Raw genomic sequence first — 22,115 nt, forward strand, 5'->3', positions numbered from 1 at the left:
GAATTTCAAAGTGAGTAAAACTAAGGGGGGGGGGGGGAGAGAAATTGAGGCACTGCTGAGGAGTTTGAGACCCAATATGTACAACCCTGCGCCGTTTGTCAACCAAAATAAAGTGGCCTTTAAACCGAGCAGGGATGGTCTGAGGCCAAGGAAATAACCCAGGAGCTAAAATAATTTAAAAGAAAGTTAGAGAAATTAAGGATCCTAGGCCTTTTGAGAAGAGATTAAAGGAAGAACTCATTAAGATTCACCAGCTTCTGAATGGCGCTGAGAATTGAGTTGCTACAAAGCTGTTTGACCTGTGTCAAGAACAAGGCGAGATGTCACAATGAGCTAGGCTGTGGCAGGACACTCAGGAATTCAGAGAGGAATTTTGGAGAAGCATAAACATGGACTAAGCAACTCAGGGGTAGCAAGAGGGAGAGAGTTCTCGTATACAGCTTGTAGAAGAGAATGCAACAACAGCTCTCTAGCAGGACTTTAAGGCTGGAAATATGGCTCAGTGGTAGAGTGGTAGAGTGCAGGAAGTCCTGGTTTCGATTGGTACCACATAAACAGAAAAAGTCAGAAGTGGCTCAAGTGGTAGAGTGCCATCCTTGAGCCAAAAGCAGCTCAGGGACAGTGCCCAGGTCCTGAGTTCAAGCTCCAGGACCGACAAAGAGGGCAGGGTTTGTTTTATTCTTTTGTGGTACATCATACATGCTAGGCAAGTTCTCTACCACTGAGTTCCACTCCCGACCTCCAGTCCTGAGATTCAAGGTCGGAGGTAGAAAGGAGTCTCTCAGCCCCTTTGGACTCTCTCCCGTTGAGTTCTAAGTTTGCCAACCTTTGTCATCTCTCTTTTCATGGCTGTGTGAGGTTGGGAGCGTAGTCCATTGGTAGCACGCCGAGACACTGTGTGAGACCTGAAGTTCTATCTCTAGTCTGTAAAAACAAAACAGAAACTCCACAGGACCTGTGCCCAGTCCACGCTGGTGGAGCCTGGCTGCCCGCTGCAGCCTCTCAGCAGGGTTGGGGCGGGGGGGGGGGGGGGGTTGTGCCTTGCAGTTCATGGCAATAACAAATTGCCCATCTTAGGGGCAAAGATCCATAGCCTTGGCCTACAGTGGCTTTGCCACTGTAGCGAAAACTGCAATTCACAGGAATGAGAAGATGTCGTTCTAAAGGGGCTCCGAGGACAGGTGTGTCTAAGGGGAGCCTGGCTACTCCCAACTGCTGGATGGATAATCCCTGGAAAACAGAAGCATACTAAAAGGGAGCATGAAAGGGTTAGTCAGAGGATTTCTGAGGCCAGATTGTCTATTCACAGTGATATACATACATATATATATATAGTTTTAATTTTTAATTTCTGACAGCATCTTGAGACAGCACAAGTTGGATCTGTGTTCACCAACCCTCCTGCCTCTCCCAAGGCATAAAGTCCACCATACCTGGTCACAGTGACTTTGGCTCCTACTTTTGTTCTTCGTACTTGGTAAGTATTCTACCATTAAGCTCAAACTCCATATACATATATATATATATATATATATATATTTCTTTTTTCTTCTTCTTCTTCTTCTTTTTTTTTTTTTGTTGGTCATAGGGCTCAAGTTCAAACTCTAGGCCTGAGCACTGTCCCTCAGCTCTTCAGTTCAATGCTGACCTCCACCACTTGAGCTACAGTGCCACTTCTGGCTTTTTTCTGCTTATGTGGTGCTGTGGAATTGAACCCAGGGCCTCATGCATGCGAAGCAAGCATTCTACCACTGAGCCACCTTCCCATATATTTCTTTTATCCTAAACTTTGTCAATAAATTATATCCTGTAGTTTCTAATACTTTCTTCCTTCAAACAATTCAGGGAAGGAGGGAGGCTAAGAGAAGGAGGAAGGCACTGGGGGAGAACGGAAAGGAAGGAGAGAGTAGAAGAGAGGAAGAGAGGGAGGGAGGAAGGAGAGGAGGAAGAGAGGGCAAGGGAGGGAGGTAAGTCATACTAGGCTTTGAGGAGTTTTGAATTTCTTGCTTTTTTTTTTTGTTGTTGTTGGTGGTGGTTGTGGGTCTTGAACTCATAGCCTGTGCATTGTCCCTGAGATCTTTTTGCTCAAGGCTAGCTCTCTACCACTTTTTATTTTGTCTCATGCAGCTTGAACTCCATAGCCTGGGCGCTGTCCCTGAGCTTTTTCGCTCAAGATGAGCACTCTACCACTTTGAGCCACAGCTCCACTTCTGATTTTCTGGGGGTTCATTGGATATAAGAGTCTCATGGACGTTCCTGCCCAGGCTGGCTTTGAACCACAGTCCTCAGATCTCAGCCTCCTGAGTAACCAGGATGATAGGCACGAGCCACTGGCATCTGGCCTGAATTTCTTATGGTAGGTGACATGACTCATATCATTATACAAATGAATCACTCAGTTGGCACATGTCAGGGAGGATCTCCCCTAAAAATGTACTCTACTAGAGAAGAAAGGGTAACGGCAGTCACGGTAAAAGGCTTGCGTACCACTGGAAGGAGGACACCGGAAGGGCTGGGCAGGAGTCAGGCAGGGCAGTCCCTCTGCGGGTGGCAGGGGACCAGCCCAGCCAGAAGGGAGGAGGTGGGGTAAGCCCCTGGGTGTAGGCACCAGTTTGGCAGGAGGAGATCAGCCCTGGGTTGGAAGGGCTGGGGAGGGAGGATGGCAGTTAGGAGGCCGGATGGGATTCTCATGAACAGAGGGGAGTCACTGGTGAGTGGCGGGATTGAGTTTGATCAGGTGTGTACATGTGCAGACGCAGATCTATGCATGGTGTGCACACCGTGTGGTGGTGTGGCTGTGACCACTGTGCCATGTGCAGACGCAGATCTGTGCGTGGTGTGCACACGCGTGTGGTGGTGTGGCTGTGACCACTGTGCACATGTGCAGACGCAGATCTGTGCGTGGTGTGCACCGTGTGGTGGTGTGGCTGTGACCACTGTGCACATGTGCAGAAGCAGATCTGTGCGCGGTGTGTGTACACGCATGTGGTGGTGTGGCTGTGACCACTGTGCACATGTGCAGACGCAGATCTGTGTGTGGTGTGTGTACACGCGTGTGGTGGTGTGGCTGTGACCACTGTGCACATGTGCAGACGCAGATCTGTGCGTGGTGTGTGTGCACCATGTGGTGGTGTGGCTGTGACCACTGTGCACATGTGCAGACGCAGATCTGTGCGTGGTGTGTGTACACGCATGTGGTAGTGTGGCTGTGACCACTGTGCACATGTGCAGGCAGATCTGTGCGTGGTGTGCACCGTGTGGTGGTGCGGCTGTGACCACTGTGCACATGTGCAGACGCAGATCTGTGCGTGGTGTGCACCGTGTGGTGGTGCGGCTGTGACCACTGTGCACATGTGCAGACGCAGATCTGTGCGTGGTGTGCACCGTGTGGTGGTGTGGCTGTGACCACTGTGCACATGTCCAGACAGTTCTGTGCGTGGTGTGCACACACGTGTGTTGGTGTGGCTGTGACCACTGTGCCATGTGCAGGCGCAGATCTGTGCGTGGTGTGCACACGCTTGTGTTGGTGTGGCTGTGACCACTGTGCCATGTGCAGACGCAGATCTGTGTGTGGTGTGCACACCGTGTGGTGGTGTGGCTGTGACCACTGTGCACATGTGCAGACGCAGATCTGTGCGTGGTGTGCACCGTGTGGTGGTGTGGCTGTGACCATTGAGGGGCCCTCCGAGGTAGGCGGGACAGAGGCGCTTGTAGGATTGCCTTCGCAGGCTGGGGCGCACATGGAGGACCCTGTGGGGATCTGGGGGTGCGCGTGCGAGTCCTGAGTTCAAACCGCACCCTCCCAGCGCGGGGCACGGCGGCTCGCGGGCCGGGGGTCGGGCCGGGCCGGCCTTCCCTGCCGGAGGGCACCTGGCCGCGGTCAGGCCCGGTGGGCGCCGCGGCCCCCCGCGTCCGGGCCGGGTCTGACTCCTTGCTCTTTCCGGCGGGACCCCGCCGTCCCGGGGCCGGCGCCGGCCTCGGCGCGCTCCCTCCCGCACGTGCGCGGCCGGGGGCCGAGGGAGGAGCGGGCCGACCCCGCGGGGCCTCGCGAGAGCCGGCGCGCCCGGACGACCCTGGGGGCCGCGGCCGGCGAGGGGGGGGGGACCGGCGCAGGCCCCGCCCCTTCCTGCCCTCCGCCACGCCCCCTTCCCCTCCGCCCCCGCTCGCGCGCGCCGCGCCGCGCCGGCTGCGCCGGGGGTGGGCGGGGTTGTTGTTGTGGCGCGCAGGCCCCGCCCCTCCGCGTGGCGGCCCCGCCCCTCCGCGGCCGCGGCCCCGCCCCTCCGGCCGCGGCCCCGCCCCCGGCCCCATCTGTTTTCCCCGGCGCTGAGTGGATTATATTGTGCGGGACCGGGGGCGGCCGCAGCGCCGCCGCGGGACGGGGCGAGCGCGGACCCCGCCGACAGCCCGAGCCGCGGCCGCCTGGGAGACTCGGCCCCGCCGCCGCCGCCGCCCCCCCCACCCCCGGCCCGCCGCGAAGCGGTCCGCCCCGGCCCGGCCCCGCCGAGCCGCGCGCCTCAGCCGCAGGTCGCGCGGAGCCGCGGGCGCCGCGGCGGGAGCCGGCGCGAGGCGCGGAGGCGCCGCCGCGGGGCCGGGCCGGGGCCGGGGCCGCGGCGCCCCGGCCGCCGAGCGCGCGCGCGGGCGCGGGCCGGCGCGGCGATGTGCCCGGAGGAGCGCGGCGCGGCGGGGCTGGGCGAGCTCCGCTCCTGGTGGGAGGTGCCGGCCATCGCGCACTTCTGCTCGCTCTTCCGCACCGCCTTCCGCCTGCCGGACTTCGAGATCGAGGTGAGCGGCGCGGCCGGCGCTCTGCGCGCCCCGGGACGCCCGGCGGCGGCGGCGCCCGCGCGCGGGCCGGGCCGAGCCTGCTTTTGTGGGGCCGCGGGGGAGCGGGGCGGGCGGGCGGCGCCGCGAGCCTCCCCGGGGCCGCCGGAGCTCGTCCGCCCGCAGCGAGGCGGCGGCGGCGGCGGGGCCCGGCCGCCAACTCCGGGCGGGGGGGGGGGCGCTCCCGGGGCCGCCTCTTCCCGCCGCGCCGGCCCGGCCCCGGGCTGCAAACTTGCGCGGCTTTTGTGTTGTTGTTGTGTTGTTGTTGTTGTTGTGTTGATGTTGTGGTGTTGTGTTGTTGTTGTGTTGTTGTGGTGGTGTTGATCCCCCCCCCCTCCCCCGCCCGCCCCCCGCCCGCCCGGCCCCGCGGGGGAAGCCGCGCGCCCGGAGCCGGGGCGGCGAGCGCCGGCCGGGAGAGGCGGGGACCCAGGCGCCGGCGGCCCGAGCTCCCGCGGCGCGCGGGACAATGCGGGGAAGTTGCGGGCTGCCGCCGGCGGAGGGGGGTGGGGGAGGAGGAGGAAGAGAGGGAGGAGGAGGAAGGAGGGGAGGGGGAGGGCGCTGTGGTACCGGGTGGTTTTCTAACGACTTTCCCTCTTCTCGGTGGGAGCCCCGTCCCTAGAATCCGGGCAGCCGAGGCTCGCGTGCCTGGAGTCCGCGGGAGGGAGGGAGGGAGGGAAGAAGGGAGGGAGGGAGGGAGGGGTGGGTGGGTGGATGTGGGTGGGTGGGTGGATGTGGATGTGGATGGGTGGGTGGATGGGTGGATGTGGATGGGTGGATGGGTGGGTGGGTGGATGGTGGATGTGGATGGGTGGATGTGGGTGGGTGGATGGGTGGATGTGGATGGATGGGTGGGTGGATGTGGATGGGTGGGTGGATGGGTGGGTGGGTGGATGTGGGTGGGTGGGTGGATGTGGGTGGGTGGGTGGTTGGAGGAATGGTTGGTGGTTTGTTTTCTGACAGTTACTCCCGAATGTTCTGAATTTCCTTAGTGGGTCAGCAGAAAAAAAAACACCCAGAGGACGGCCAGTGAATCAGGGCTGCGTCTCTCGTGGAGGCCGCCGGGCCCCGCACCCCGCGCACCCCCCCCCCCCCCCCCGCGGGCTCCCAGGGACCGTGGAGAGGATGCGCGGGTCAGGAGAGCCTTGGGGGGAACGCCCCGGGTCCCCGGTCCCCGTGCGCCCGTTTTGTGGATGGAAAAGGAGAGGTCGGCTCATTTCAGCCTGAAGACAGCCATGCTCCCAGCAGCCTGGGAATGGTTCGTCCCGGGTCCTGCACGTGCGTGGCTTCTGAGTGTTAGCGGGCTCCCTTCCTAAAGAGAAATGCAGATTGTTTGAAGAGGCCAAGTCTATTTAAAGGAGAAATGAGAAGTGATTGTAGCTTACACAGTGACTCGCGCAGACACCCGAAGTGTCTTCTAATTCTAGTCTTCCTTGGGAGTAACTTTTTTCTTTTCACTTAAAATATATGCAATTTGAAAAACACTCACCTCAGATACCTATTTAGATTCCAACATGTACGCCCTGTAAGTATTCTTCACACTTCTTTTTCTTTGGAGACGTTAGGCAACCTACTTACTTAAACGCTCTGGTTCTTGTATCTCTATCGGAGATCATGTGTATTTATTTTGATATGCCCCCCTTTGTGTGTGTGCGTGTGTGTGTGTGTGTGCGCGTGTGCGCGCGTGTGCACGAACTCCCTGAGCTGCTGCTTTTTTTTTTTTGGCTCAAGGCTTGTATTCTACCCCTTGAGCCACAGCTCCATTTTCTGACTTTTGGTATTTATTGGAGATAAGAGTCTTCTCACAGACTTTTCTGACCAGGCTGGCTTCAAACCATGATCCTCAGATCTCTCAGCCACCTGAGGAGCTAGGATGATGGGCGATCTGGATATGTTTTAAATAGAGCTTTTTTTTTTTGAAAAGTTGAGAAATGTTGAATTAGTTGTCTACCAAACTTTACTCAACTGTGAAGAACTGAGGACACTAATCAGTTTTGATTCAGTGTAATTGATTTTCATTCTTCTTAGGTAATTAAAAAATATCAAATAGTTTATTGGCCTGACTGTTTAAGAAAAAAATCTGGCTGAGAATGTGGCTTAGTAGTAGAGTGCTTGCCTAGAATACATGAAGTCCTGTGTTCGATTCCTCAGCACCACATAAAACAGAAAAAGCCGCAAGTGGTGCTTTGGCTCAAATGTAGAGTGCTAAGTCTTGTGCAAAAAGAAGCTCAGGGACAGTGCCCAGGCCCTGAGTTCAAGCCCCAGACCTGGCAAAGAAAGAAAGAAAAGAGTCCTAGGTTAGGTCCTAGGCCCTACAGTGGTAATGTACAGCAACTTGAAAAGATAGAAATGGTGGGCTGGGAAGGTGGCTCAGTGGTAGAGCACTTGCTTTGCATGCCTGAGGCCCTGGGTTCGATTCCTCAGCACCACATAAGCAAAACGAAAAAAGCCGGAAGTGGTACTGTGGCTCAAGTGGTAGAGCGCTAGCCTTGAGCTGAAGAGCTGAGGGACAGCGCCCAGGCCCCACGACCGGATTCCCCCCCCCCCCCCCAAAAAAAATAACAAAGATAGAAATGGTGAATAATACCAGGTAGAAGTTGGATATCATTTCTTCTCTAATGGCGGCTTGAACTCACAGCCTCTCAATTTCCTTGCTCACTGCTGGAGCTCTAACATTTGAGCTCTGCCCCAGCCTGGCTTTAAAATTTTTTTGGTGTCATTCTTGTGGTTTGAATTCAGAGCCTGGGTGCTGTCCCTGAACTTTTGTGCTCAAGGCTAGCACTCTGCCACTTGAGTCAAGGATCCCCTTCAGGCTTTTTGGTGGTTAATTGGAGGTAAGAGTCCTACAGACTTTCATGCCCTGATTAGCTTTTAACCAGGATCCTCAGATCTCAGCCTCCAGAGTAGCTAACAAGCCAGCCTGGCATGGTTATAGTAGAAAAGAGTCTACCACTTGAGCCACAGCGCCACTTCTGGCTTTTCCTGTGTATGTAGAACTGAGGAGTTGAACCCAGGGCTTCATGCATGGTAGGCAAGCGCTACCACTGAGCCACCTTTCCAGCCCGTGTTTTATTTTATTTTATTTTAAAGGAAGCCAGTTTTCACCTGTGGGACAGATCTCTTCCTCTCTTTTTAACTCTTGATCACCTGGCTGAACATTTGGATTTATAGAACGCTCAAGGACTTGGCTTCTATTTTATCTAATGTGAAGCAATCACTCATATTTGAAGGGCTGATGTTTTTATATTGGCATGCTAAAAATATTTTTACTTCGTTAGCAGCCTTGAATATAGAGGATTTCTTGAGGAAAGGCAACATACTTTTTTTTCCCCTGGTGCTGGGAGCTGGGAGATTGGACACATGGTCTCATGCTATCGAGGCTTCTACCATTAAACTCCTTAGCCTCTTATCATTTGGAGATTTTTTTTTTTGGTTGATCCTGGTGCTTTGAACTGTGGGCCTGGGTGCTGCCCCTGAGCTGAAGGCTAACGCTCTACCACTTTGAGCCACAGTGCCACTTCCTGTTTTCTGGTGGTTAATTGGAGATAAGAGTCTCAGAGACTTTTCTGCTCAGGTTGGCTTTGAACTGTGATCCTCAGATCTCAGCCTCCTAAATAGCTAGTATTACAGGCGTGAGCCACCAGCACCTGGCTTGGAGATATGTCTAAGGACTTCAATGTTTCTGTGCCCTAAATAAGTGTTTGTAATCATCAGTCCAGAAATCTGAGTATACGGTTAATGATCCTTTACATTGTTTAATTGTGGTTTAAAAAATAATAATATAAAATTGCCAGGTGGTAGTGGCTCACGCCTGTAATCCTAGCTTCTCAGGAGGCCAAGATCTGAGGTTAGTGATTCAAAGCCAGCTGGGGTAGAAAGTCCGTGCAACTCTTATCTCCAATAAACTATTTTAGAAAAGAGGGGGCAGAGGCTAGAAGTAGAGCTTCGACTCAAGTAATAAGAGTCCTGACCTCAAGCAAAAGAAGGTTAGGGATAATTGCCTGGGCCTTGAGTTCAAGTCCCAATATGGGCACACATACAAATGCATAAAATTATATAAAGCTTGAACGTTATAGCAAAAAAACGTAAAAATTTGAAATAACCCACTATCACCCATGAGATTAAAAACTTGTAACGTTGTAGCCTATTGCATATTTATAAGTTCATAAATATGTTCACAATGTATTTGTGTCATACAGTAGGGATTTTTTCATAGGAGACTGAAGTTTGCGGGTGGTTAAGACAGTGGATTAGTGACACTGAATTAAATCGTTGGCATCATTAAGTACCTACTGTGTGCTTTATATAGAAGTAGATAATATCAGTTAGGCTCATAACTGTCCTGTCTGAAGATTGGCAGTTAATAAGTAGCTCAGAGCAGGGTGCCAGTGGTTCAGGTCTGTAATCCTAGCTACTCTGGAGGCTGAGATCTGTGGATCTGGATTCAAAGACAGTCCCGGCATGATAGTCCCTGAGACTCTTACCTTCAGTGTACCACCAGAAAACCGGAACTGTGGAACAAGTGGTAGAGCGCTGGCTTGAGCTAAAGAGCTGAAGCGCCCATGCCCAGAATTCAAGCCCTAAGGCCAGAAAAAGAAAAAAGTAGCTCAGAGCCACAATTGTTTGTTTGTTTATTTATTGTACATGGGGCTTGGGTGCTGTCCCTAAGCTTTTGTGCTCAAAGCTAGTGCTCTACCACTTTGAGCCACAGCTCCACTTCTGATTTTGGGGTGGTTAATTGGTGATAAGAGTCGCATGGACTTTTCTGCTTAGGCTGGCTTCAAACTGTGATCCTCAAATCTTTCTTCTGAGGAGCTAGGATTATAGGCGTGAGCCACCCGGCTTGTGCCCAGCTTGTATACTATTTAATCTAGCATTATGTAATTGCTTAATATTTTAGTGGTTAGGTTGGCTAAGTTTTGTTGACTCCAAAGAGAAAAGTTAATTGGTCTCTTCTTCAAAGATTTAGCACGTTCCCCTAACCAAGTTGTCTTGTCAGAAACTAGTGCCTTACTTGATAAGGGAGATTTTTCAGTGGTCTGATCCAAGGTTTATCACAAAGTGTGTCTCAGTACCTCTAGGGAACTGGAAATGTTCATGTAGAATCATTTATGTAGTTCTTATGGTAGCAGGATAATGAAAATTAATGGATTGCTTTCTTGTATCTTTTAATGAGCTTCTTGCCTTTGAGAACCTAATCTTTAGTTTTGCTGTGTCTCTTTCTAGTTCTTTCTTTTTTGGTTAGTACTGTGGCTTGAAGTCTGGGCCTTGAATCTTACTAGGCTTTTTTGTTCATGGCTGGCTCTCTATCAGTGGAGCTGGAGAATTGGAGATAAAAGTCTCTTGAACTTTTCTGCTGGTGTATCTGGTTAGCTTGTAACCTTGATTCTCAGCCAGCAGCTTCTTGAGTAACTAGGGTTATAGATGAGCCACTGGTTGGTGTTGGGCTCTGATTGTGGTTTTATGTGGTTTAAAGTCCCTTACTGAACCCGCACGATCACCTGGGTATAATATGCTGAGTCTTGAATGTTATACTTGGTATTTCCTTGGATTAACTCCTTACTGGGAGCACAAGCCATGAATTTGCAGATTAAAATAAGTACTGAATGTGGCTCAGTGGTAGAGTGCTTGCCTAGTGTGCATGAAGTTCTAGGTTCCACTCCTCAGTTCCACATACACAGAAAAAGCCAGAAGTGGTGTTGTGGCTCAAGTGGTAGAGCGCAAAATCACCTCAAGGACAGTGCCCAGGCTCTTGAGTTCAAGCCCTAAGACTGGCTCCTCCCTTTTTGCCCCCCCCCCCCAAAAAAAAAGACTAAAGGTTAGGAGGAACTTAAAAATACAATCAACAGTTCCTAAACATGGTGCCAAAGGATGGGCGGTAGATTTTTGAGTTCGTATACTTATACACAGTCTGCTGGCAGTGTGTTTGTGGTTTAACATTTTAATCAATTCTGAAGGAGGTTAAAGTTTAAGAGGCCTCAACTACAGGAAATAATAAGTTAACCCTGATTAGGGTATTCATTTCATGATGACTAGATGTAGTGGACTGAGTGAGGAAACATGTATTTTTTTTTTTTTTTTCCTGGCAGGACTAGGGATCAAGAAAGAAGGTCTCTAGTGTACTAGACAGGCAGGTGCTGTACTGTTGAACTATTTTAATTGAAACTATTTTAATTGAAACATACTGGCCTTTGTTTTTGTACTGGTGCTCGGTGCTGTCTCTGAGCTTTTCTTGCTCAAGGCTGGTGCTCTGCCACCTGAGCCTCACAGACTTTCCTGCCTGGGCTGACTTTGAACTATGATCCTCAGATCTCAGCCTGCTTTGTAGCTAGGATTGCAGGCCTGAGCTCCCAGAGCCCAGGTGTCCTGTCCTGTCTTGTCTCTGTCTTTCTCTTCTCTTTCCCCTCCCTCTCTCTTCCCTCCCTCCCTCCTTCCCTTCCTTCCTCTCTCCCCCTCTCCTCCCTTTCTTTCCTTTTTTCTTTTGTGTATGCTGGTACTGGAGCTTGAGCACTGTCCCTTAGTCTTTGGCCACAGCTGGCACTCTACCACTTGAGCACAGCTCTACTTCGTGGTTTTTGGTAGTTAATTGGAGATGGGTCTCACAGACTTCCCTGTCCTGGCTGGCTTTGAACTATTATTCTCAGGCCTTAGCCTCATGGGTACCTAGGATTATAGGCATGAGCCACCAGTACCTGGCCAGAAGATCTTTTTTAAGCCTTCTACCGAAACTGAGTACAGGGGCAAGATCATGTTTCTTCCTCTCTCTTGTCCGCTCTCTCTCTCTCTCTCTCTCTCATTCTCTTCCTCCCTCCCCTCATCTCCCTGACCCCTCCCCTCTATCTTGTCCCCCTATCCCTGAGCTCTTTTGCTCAAGGTTAGCTATCTTCTCCAAGGTGCTAGTGGCTCACATCTGTAATACTCAGGAGGTTGAGATCTGAGGATCAAGGTTTGAAACCAGCCCAGGCAGGAAAGTCTGGGAGACTCTTACCTCCAATGAACCACCAGAAAACCAGAAGAGGTGCTGTGGCTCAAAATGGTAGAGCTCTAGCCTTGAGCAGAAAAGATCAAGACTGTATGGGAGGCCCTGAGTTAAGAAGCTTCACAATTGATTAAAAAAGTCTCCTGGATTCTCCTGCCTGAGGCTAGCTTTGAACTGCCATCCTCGGATCTTAGATTTCTGAATAACTAGGATGATAAGCATGAGCCACCACCATCCAGCTGAGTTCCTATTTCTTTGGTGGTGGTTGTTGTTGTGGTTGGTCTTGGGGCTTGAACCAGGGCCTGGGGCACGGTCTCTGAGCTCTTCAGCTCAAGGTGACCTTTTTACTACCTGAACCACAGCACCACTTCCAGGTTTTCTGGTAGTTCCTTGGAGATGAGAGTTTCGTGGAGAGGCTGGGAATGTGGCTTAGTGGTAGAGTGCTCGCCCAGCATGCATGAAGCCCTGGTTCACCTCCTCAGTACCACACACAGAAAAGCTGGAAGTGGCTCTGTGGCTCAAGTGGTAGAGTGCTAGCCTTGTGCCAAAGAAGTTCAGGGACAGTGTCCAGGCCCTGAGTTCGAGTCCCAGGACTGGCAAAAGTAAGAGTCTCATGGACTTCCCTGCCTGGGCTGGCTTTGAACCGTGATCCTCAGACCTCTGACTCCTGAGTAGCTAGGATTACAGCGGGGAGAGTTGATGTTTCTTTCAGCAAATATTTATAAAGCATCCTTTGTGTTTTAGGCCGAGTAAGTGCTGGTGTGAAACTTGTAAACACAACACAAAAAATAACTGCCTTTTTCGTAGAATGAGCCAGATAATAAGCAAATCAGTAAGTCCTGGATGAAGTCTGTCAATGGGTTGTAAGAAATAAAGCCCAGCGTTGCACACGGAGCGAGGCCCATCCCTTAGTCACTGTAGTTTAATTTATGGTGCTGCTCCTCACTAAAAGGTATATCTGGCCCCAAATAGCATTGCTGAGGAAAGAATCACAAAGATCCTGAGCCTGTTCCTTTTTTTTTTTTTTTGCCAGTCCTAGGCCTTGAACTCAGGGCCTGGGCTCTATCCCTGAGCCGCTCTCTGCTACTTGAGACACAGAGCCATTTTTGGCCTTTTCTGTGTATGTGGTACTGAGAAATCAAACCCAGGGCTTCATGCATGCTAGGCAGGCAGTCTACCACTGAGCCACCTCCTCGGCCTAGACCATTGCTCTTTTAACAGTAAGAACTACTGAGAAAGACACTGAGCCCATGTTTTCGACAGATGTGGGCTAGTGTTTGCTAGAGGCTAATATGAAGACAGAACAACAAAAAAGCAATGAACAGCACCCAGTGAAAAATGAAAATATGAGGGTGGGTGACACCATTCTCTGGAGAGGTCCCAGTTTCATACTTGAGGTTGCAGCATGGAGGATAGGCAAACCACAAACTAGACCTGGGTTTATTCTTGGTTCTATGTACGAGAATCTCAAATACAACAGAACAAGGAGGAGTGAAAGAAGGGCAAAAGATAGTATTAAGACATTTGTCCTCCAGAATTCCTCACAATTTTAGGTTTACTTGAGGAAAAGGTTAATCTTTAAGCCTCGGAAGCTATTTTAAAAGTAATTTGGACATTGAACAGAAAGAAAAAAAATCCCTAGTTCAGATGTGCCGAGGATGGATTTGTAGGTTTCATTTGGTAGAACGTTACTTGGTGGTATGGATCCTGACCAGGGTTCTCCACCATGCTTGTTATGCATGCTCAAAAACACTCCTAAAATCACGGAGTTTGGGGTCTGTGAAATACCTAGAGTTCATCTAACATAAAATTCTTGCACGGATGAGCCATCTGAAACCCAGACTCAATGGCAGAGAGATGACCTGCAGTCCAGTTGTGGTTCCTTTTCAGAGTGAGCTCAGGGACAGGGCATGTGGCAGAATGGTGCATGTGCGACCGGAGCCCTGAAAGAAAGGGTGTGTGTCACACCAGCTAGATGGAAACCCATTTGGCTGGTGGCGCGCCCCCCCACCCCCCACGTCTCTGCGCTGCACATGCGTGTTTCTTGTGCTTGGCCAGTCCTCATTCTGGACCCTTAGCACACCAGGAATCCAGCCCTGAGCCTCACCTGGTCACAGGGCAGATGGTGGCTTGTACTGAGCCGCCCAGTTGTATTTTAGGCTGTCCTGATAGTGTTCCACAAAATTAAGCAAGATAGAATTCACATCCGTGTAAAAGCAAGCCAGATGCCAACATGAGATGTCCTCGGGGGTGGGGGACTGGTCCCTGGCTCTACACTACAAAACAGTGATATCCCCCTTCCCCCCATTCAAACTCTTCAGTGTTCGCATTTAGAGAAATTGAAGGAAGTTGTGAGGCTTCCAGATTTGCATGCTGTCAGTGGTTGTACAGGTCAGTAAACCTGGGAAACAGATGTTAGGTTTTATTCCTTTCTTGGGGAATCATTAAAGAAGCGTGTTTAGGAGCAGTAGGGAGGGAGATGTGAAGCTGCCTGGCTCTTTCTATAAAGGCCTTCGCGGCAGGCTGGCTGCTTTGTGCTGTTGCGGCCTTGCGGCCATTGCCCGCCAGCACTCTTGTCAGCCCTGGAGCCGGTGCCCTGGTGGACCTGGGAGGGGGTTCAGCTCAGCTGCAACCAGGTCAAAAGTTCAAGACTTGAGTTGGAGAGAGAGAGAGAGAGAGAGAGTGAGAGAGAGAGAGAGAGAGAGAGAGTGTGTGTGTGTGTGTGTGTGTGTGTGCGCGCGCGCGCGCGCGCGCGCGCGCGCGCGCGCGCGGTGGTGGTGATAATATGTGTTCCGGACACATAACACATTCATTTTCCCATCCGTTTCAAAATGACAGAACTCTAATAATCGTTCATGATTTCTTGAATGTCGTTGGGTTTCCAGGCAAAGATACCAAGGTGGTATCTACCCTGGGTAGATGGTGTCTAGAGAGGATGGCATTGTGGTGGGGACCGAGGCAGCCTAGTGTACTTGTGCGAAGAGTTTGAGCTTCTTGAGGGAACATATTACAGAACATCAAGGCAGTATTTTCCTCTTACCCGTGGCTCTTGTCTTTTCTGGAAGCACCTATCACCTAGTCTTGTCTGGGCTATTTCATTTGGTCCTTACAGATGAAGGCCAAAGGCTTGGTGCTGAGTATTGAATCCAGGGTCTTGCAACTGCCAGGCAAGCATTGGCCCTCTGAGCCACAATGCTGTTCTCTCTCTCTCAGCTGGGGTTAAGTCCTGAACCCCCTGCCTTTGTTTTCTCTTCACTCCATTGTTGTGTTCTTCTCCTGATGTCCTGGGACTTGCTCTGGGGTTGGTGGAGGAGGGGTAGAGTTCTGGTCTGCATTAAGGTGCTAAAATCCTAGAATTTGTGTAAATAGGCTCGTGTGAAATCAGTTACTTTCACAGCCAAAAGCAGTGTTTTCTTCACAGAGCAAGTGACCCCTTACGGTAATGCTCTTGTGTGCTGTGTGGTATTTATGTATGCTGACTTGAAATTAGTATACAAAACTAGATGGAGGATAGTATTTATTTTCTCGTTTAAAGTTCCTGACACCATGCGACCTTTATGAGGTTTACATGATGTCACTTTCTTGTAAATCTTACGCTGCAGTGGACAGCTTGTAACCTTGACAGGCAGCCCGCACTCCTTAGGCAGGTTTTCTGGAGTAATTGTGTGACTTGGCAGTAGGTAACCTGAACCTAACGTGATAGCAGACTGCGCCTGGTCTTTCATGCCCCTCCGTCCATCCATAACATCCCCCCGCCCCCCAAAAGAGTGAAAATAGGGGAGTGATGGGGCCATGATGATCCTTTCTTCATATTTTATGTTAAACTTTAAAGTCCCTCAGAGTAACTCACTTAAAATTGAGAAACTTTTAAAGCTGGCTTGTTTGCTGTGTTTTCCCCCTTCTGACCAGTCCTTTTTAATGACTACCTTTTCCCTGAGTGTTGGTTCTATTAGGCAGAATAAATAGCACACTAGGAATAGTGGATTTGCTTGACAAAGTCTGTTAAATTAACAGATCTACTTTAAATCCTTTCTTCCATTTCCATTGTGTGTTCTCTTTTCCCGAAAGATTGTTTGTAAATAATCCTACTTATGGGAGTCGTTTGGTACACCTTTACGGAGGGAAAGGTGTTCAAAGAAAGATTTCTCAGGTTGCCATAATGAAAAGTTTCCCACTCCTAGATTGGTATTGATTTGAGTGAGTATCTTACACATGTACTGATTTTTATCTATTGTTTCTGACCTTCTCAATCTCTGTGTGTTACAAACGGCACCCAGACCAGCTTGCGTCATGCTGGGATCAGGAGGGAAAAGGATCTACTTGACAGCCTCCTGACTGGATTTTTCACATTAGTGATGGATAGATACCATCTTTATTCCTGTATTTCCATTTCTGTAATATGAAACTTTTTTTTTTTTTGGTCAGTTCTGGGGCTTGACCTGAGGGCCTGGGCACTGTCCCTGAGCTTTTTTCTTTTTTTTGCTCAAGGCTAACTCTCTACCACTTGAGCCATAGCACCACTTCCAGCTTTTTCTGTGTATGTGGTACTGAGGAATCAAACCCCAGGCTTCATGCATACTAGGCAAACACTCTAACCATTGAGCCACATTCCCAGCCAATATGGAACTTTTTAAAGTAAAAATGGAATTAAATCTTTCTCTTTTCCATTCTTTTCATTATTAATGCTAAAGTTGTACGGATTATTACCGTTGCCTTGGGAAATTTATCAAGAAGGGTCTGTTACAATATAGTAGAAAACCCATGTTATATCTATAAAGCAACCAGTAGCTCAGGGGGAGGCAATGATGATGAGTGAAGAGCTCCCGGGACTCAGGAGTTCGTGGTGTGCAAGTTAGCAAAGCTGGCAGGATCAGAGTTATTTCCTTATACAGACCGGTAGAAAAAGAGGTCGAGAGAGAGACCACGGAGGCATTGCTGTAGTAAGCCTTGCGTATCAGCTCGCTGTTAGTCATGTTTCTTCATGTAGTGGAAAAACTTTTAAAGTTCTAGACTAAGAACTCTTGTGTGCCCTGTGTATAGGTTAAATCTAGCACTGGTTGCCGGGCTGGAACAGAGTGAAAGAAGAAGATCGTCATTTGCCATTGAAACACTGGGTAGAACTAAATGATCGACCCTGTGCACATTGAACTCAGAAGTGTATCAAGTATGATTTTTCTGGCTGCAAATAATAAAATGTCAGTAATCACTGCAGATTCTCCTCTACCCCTAAGCTCCTGGTAGGTGTGGTGGCTCCAATGATGGAAGTCAGTAAGTATTAAGAGCAATTCTGAGCCGGGCGCTGGTGGCTCACGCCTGTAATCCTAGCTACTCAGGAGGCTGAGATCTGAGGATCGCGGTTCAAAGCCAGCCCGGGCAGGAGAGACCGTGAGACTCCTATCTCCAATAAACCACCAGAAAACTGGAAGTGGCGCTGTAGCTCAAGTGGTAGAGCGCTCGCCTTGAGCTGAAGAGCTGAAGGACAGTGCCTAGGCCCAGAGTTCAAGCCCCACGGCCGACAAAAAAAAAAAAAAAAAAAGAGCAATTCTGCTGGGCTCTGGTGGCTCACGCCTGTAATCCTAGCTACTCAGGAGGCTGAGATCTGAGGATCACGGCCAGGCAGGAAAGTCCGTGAGACTCCAATAAACCACTAGAAAACCGGAAGTGGTGCTGTGGCTCAAGCAGTAGAATGCTCGCCTTGAGCTAAAAAACGCAGGGAGAGCGCCCAGGACCAGAGTTCAAGCCCCATGACTGACCAAAAAAAAAAAAAGTGATTCTGCTCCTTGTCACAGGATTGGCATTGCTGAGTAATAATCCAGACACAGGAGAATGACAGTGGAAAACAGCCATTGGGCATTGAGGGGTCAAAGATGACTTGCAGACGGGTATTTGAGTCACTGTGGCACCAGAGGAAAGGAGGGGAGGGCTAAAACTTCTCTTTGGAAAGAACTCACTCTGGGAACAAGTTTGGGAAGGTGTTGAACTTTTTCTTTTCCCAAAAAACCACCAGAAACAGCTGAATTAGTTCCATTTCCTACGTAGTTAGCATTTTGGCAGACTGAAGAGTTCAATTGTAGGGTCCCCTTCCTGAAGCCAGCCGGGGCAGGAAAATCCATGAGACTCTTATCTCCAGTTAACTACCAGAACAAGCCGGGAGTGGAGCTGTGGCTCAAGTGTTAGAGCAGCACTAACTTTGAGCACAAAAAGCTCAAGGACAGGGCTGGGAATGTGACCTGCTTAGCATGAATGAAGCTCCAGGTTCGATCCCTCAGTACCACATACACGGAAAAAGCCACAAGTGGCACACACTGTGGCTCAAGTGGTAGAGCGCTAGCCTTGAGCTGAAGAGCTGAGGGGCAGTGCCCAGGCCCAGAGTTCAAGTCCCATGGCCAACCAAAAACAAAAACAAAAACAAAAAAGCTGAAGGACAACAGGCCCTGAATTCAAGCCCAAGGACTGGACATACAAACAAGTACAGAGCTGTGTGCCCTTTCCTAGCTGGCTGCCCAGGCTGCTGTGTGTATGTGGGGGATGTTTCATATGGTTTAAAGGGAAGCATCATAGGAAGTATAAGTCCACAAATAATACAAACGTAAAACTGCATACAGTCCTTCAGGTGCTAGTAATTGATGAAAGGGAAAGGCCCTAAGCTGTAAAAGGCACAGATAATGTGCTGAGCAAAATCTGGGCTGGGCTTTGAGAATGGAAGTTGTCTGGGTGTAAGATGACCTTACCATAAAATCAGCCAGCCTTTGTTTCATATAGATGGGCTATCAAGATACAGAGAAGCCAGGTCTCTTCTGACAGCACCGTCTAGAGGCAGGAGTATTTTTCTCACTCTGGAGAAGTCTGTGTGTGCTGACGGCAGAGGCCAGGGGTAGTGCCAGATATCTTACAGTCCATAAAGGCAGCCCTCCAAAACACAGAACTCTGACTCAGATGGCAGTGGTGATGAGCTTGAGAAACCCTGTTCTACAATACTCCTGTCTGGAGTTTGGTTAGAATGTGAATCTCCAGAACTGCTCCCAGCAATTTATACAATCTAATTGCATTATCATCATCATCATCGTCATCAGCATCATCGCCAGTCCTGGGGCTTGAACTCAGGGCCTAAGCACTGTCCCTGAGCTGCTTTTGCTCAGGGCTAGCTCTCTACCACTTGAGCCACAGTGCCACGTCCAGCCTTTTCTGTGTGTGTGGTGCTGAGGAATCCAACCCAGCTTTCTTACTTCACCTGAAGAAGCTGCGTGTTGGTGGTACGCATCATCTCCCAGTTAGTGCAGTACTATTGGGGCCCAGGTACAAAACCAGGCAGCAAGCAAGAACCAGATAAAACTAGCACAAATGAAAAAGGACTGAGATGTGGAAGGTAGCGTACCTGCCTGGCAAGCACGAGGCCTTTGAATTCAATCCCCACTCCCTTCACCATAAACAAATATAAGTAAATGAAGAGAACAGTATTTCCCACCCGTAAGCTTCCATCATTACTGATATCTCTTATTTATGGTCACCAGGCTTAAAATAGCATTCACATCTCACCTTCTCCCTGTTTTGCCAACTCATTTCTTCCTGCTTTTTCTCTTCAGTTCGTCTGTTTTCTCTTGAAGAAAATGATTCTCTAATAATATGGGTCCTATCGGCAGGGATCTTATCTCCTTCACACTTATATCCACAGGATCTGTCTGTCATCTTCTCTGTACATTGACTCAGAAAATATTTACTGACTGAATGAATGAATGAACAAGTGAAAGAAATAATTTCCTAAAAGCAGAGCTGTGATCACTGTGGGTGTAGGTATATGTCTGTGACCCAGCAGTTACTAGGGAAGTTGAGGCAGGAGGGTTGTGAGTGTGAGCTTCACCTAGGCTACTACATAGTGAATTCTAGTCCATGTAATGAGACCTTGTCTCAAAGCAAGAAGCAACAGCTGGGCCCTGGTGACTCATGCCTGCCTAGAATCCTAACTACTCAGCAGGCTGAGATCTGAGGATTATGGTTCCAAGTCAGCCCAGGCAGACAAATCTGTGAGAGTTCTATTTCCAAATAATAGGCAAAAAGCCGAAAGTGGAGGTTTGTCTCAAGTGGTAGAACGCCAGTTGCGAGCAAAAGAACTGAGTGAAAGGCCCTGAGTTGGAGCCCCAGTACTGATAATGCACATGTGTGCTTGGATGTGCTGGTGTGCACATGCATACACAGAAAAACAACAAAAACCACCAGGAACTGCAGGTTGTATATATTGATTGATTGATTTTATCTGAAACAGTATCTCATGGTGTAGCCTAGGCAGTCTTTGAAAACTTGAGGTTGTCCTGATGGATTGAGTAGCCCTACACCCCATCTCTGCCCCCAGTGACACCATTGCTGGACTCTCACTTGACGTTGAATGCTCTTTATTGTGTACAGGCAACCCCAACACGTTCTGGAGTCCGGCAGACAGTAAGAGTCGGAAAAGATGTTAGAAATAATTTGGGTTTAATGTACAGCTCACACAACAGATCGTGGCTTGAATTGGGAATAGAACCAGGAGAGAGCCAAGCCTAGCCGCAGAACAAAGATGGCCTAAAATGATAATTTTCTCACCATTTCATGACAAGTTCTGTGTCATTAGTGACCGAGTACTGTACTCTAAAGTGCCTTGCATGGTACTTTTGCTGTTAAATACAGAGTAATGTTTTAGGATTTAAAGAATAATGTGAAATAATGTTTAGTTGAGAATAATTTAATATTATATTTATTTCTGCCTTACGGGAAGGAGCTAGGTGCAGGACAAATCTTGGTTACTGGTGCAATGGGTATATAAAAAGATTTCGGAATGGGACAGATGAGATGGAGGGAATTAACAGAAGGCTGCAGATGGTGGCTTAGTGCTTTGGAACAAGTCCATCAGTCCCTGCTGTCCAATCTAGTGTAAGGGTCCATCTGGAGCTCCCCTGAGCGCAAGGATGTGATGCAATGTGCGTCGGATGCGAGCGTAGGTTTCCCTGCAAGTCATTATTACCGTCGATCACATACTTGAAATGTTAGCTGTAAGACAAGATAGGGAAATCCGAAGGCTGACGTTAGGCTCTCCATTTATCTTGTAAATTCCAGACCACTGCTAAAGTACACGTCAAAATTTAAAACAGCCTTCTCTTGAAAAAGAAGTTCATTAGAAACTTGTCAAGGTTGTGGCAGGTTGTGAAGGCTGATGCAGGAACAAAACGACGTTGAGAAAACAAAAGCAAGACATCAGTGGAGGTTTATAGTTAGGTTGAGTCTGTGTGTGTGCATGGCAGTGCCGTGGTCCAGACTGGCCTGGTGGTGGTCTTGCTCCAATGGGCTGGTACTCTACCACTGCCAGCTACCGCCAGCTTTTGCTCCCTCTTTGGAGATCCAGTCTTAGACGACTCTGATCTAGATTTGAACCTAGATTCTCTCATCTCTAAGTAGCTAGGAGTTTTTGGTTGTTGATGGATTCATTGCTTTGGTTTGGTGCTCAGCCACTCGAACCATACCCACTCTTTTTCGGGTTAATTTAGCGACGGTCACCTGTATTTGCCTGCCTGCTGGGGACTGGCTCCGTCCTCAGATCTCAGCCTCCAAGTCAACTGGATTATAGATGTGAACCACCAGTGTTGGCTAGTACTGGTGTTCTTACCTATTATAACTAGAAATGCGGAGGCGTAAAATACAAGTACTGGGCCTCACCATTGGATCTTAACAATGTGATTAAGTTTGTAACATCCCCTCCCTTCTTCTCCCCCCCCCCCCCCCCCCCTTTGTAGTGCTGGGAATGGAACCCAGGGCCTTCTGCATTTTTTTTTTTTTTTTTTTTTTTGTCTGTGGAGCTTGAACTCTGGGCCTGGGTGCTGTCCCTCAGCTCTTCAGCTCAAGGCGAGCACTCTACCACTTGAGCTACACCGCCACTTCCGGTTTTCTGGTGGTTTATTGGAGATAGGAGTTTCACGGTCTCTCCTGCCTGGGCTGGCTTTGAACCGTGATCCTCAGATCTCAGCCTCCTGAGTAGCTAGGATTACAGGTGTGAGCCACCAGCACCCGGTGGCCTTCTGCATATTAAGTATACATTCTCCTACTGAGCTACATTCCCAGCTCCTGATATTTAGTTTCTGAAATGTGCCTATTGACAGTTTTTTTGTTTTTTGTTTTTGGTCGGTTGTGGGGCTTGAACTCTGGGCTTGGGCGCTGTCCCTTCACTCCTCAGCTCAAGGCGAGCGCTCTACAGCTTGAGCCACAGTGCCACTCCCGGTTTTCTAGTGGTTTATTGGAGATGAGAGTCTCACAGACTTTCCTGCCCAGGCTGGCTTTGAACTGTCATCCTCAGATC

General features: G+C 49.6%; 1 protein-coding gene across 1 annotated transcript in view; it reads left to right on the forward strand.

Annotated features, from left to right (window-relative positions):
• The first annotated feature begins 4,656 nt into the window (after window positions 1-4,656).
• Window positions 4,657-22,115, forward strand: part of LOC122101668 (cat eye syndrome critical region protein 2) — an 80,233-nt gene continuing 62,774 nt past the window's right edge. The window contains exon 1 of the mRNA XM_042672141.1: window positions 4,657-4,782. Coding sequence (XP_042528075.1) covers window positions 4,657-4,782 — 126 coding nt within the window. The remainder of the gene's footprint in view (window positions 4,783-22,115) is intronic.

The sequence above is a fragment of the Dipodomys spectabilis genome, unplaced genomic scaffold (assembly GCF_019054845.1).
Source record: "Dipodomys spectabilis isolate Male_0828 unplaced genomic scaffold, ASM1905484v1 ptg000671l, whole genome shotgun sequence".
NCBI lineage: Eukaryota > Metazoa > Chordata > Mammalia > Rodentia > Heteromyidae > Dipodomys > Dipodomys spectabilis.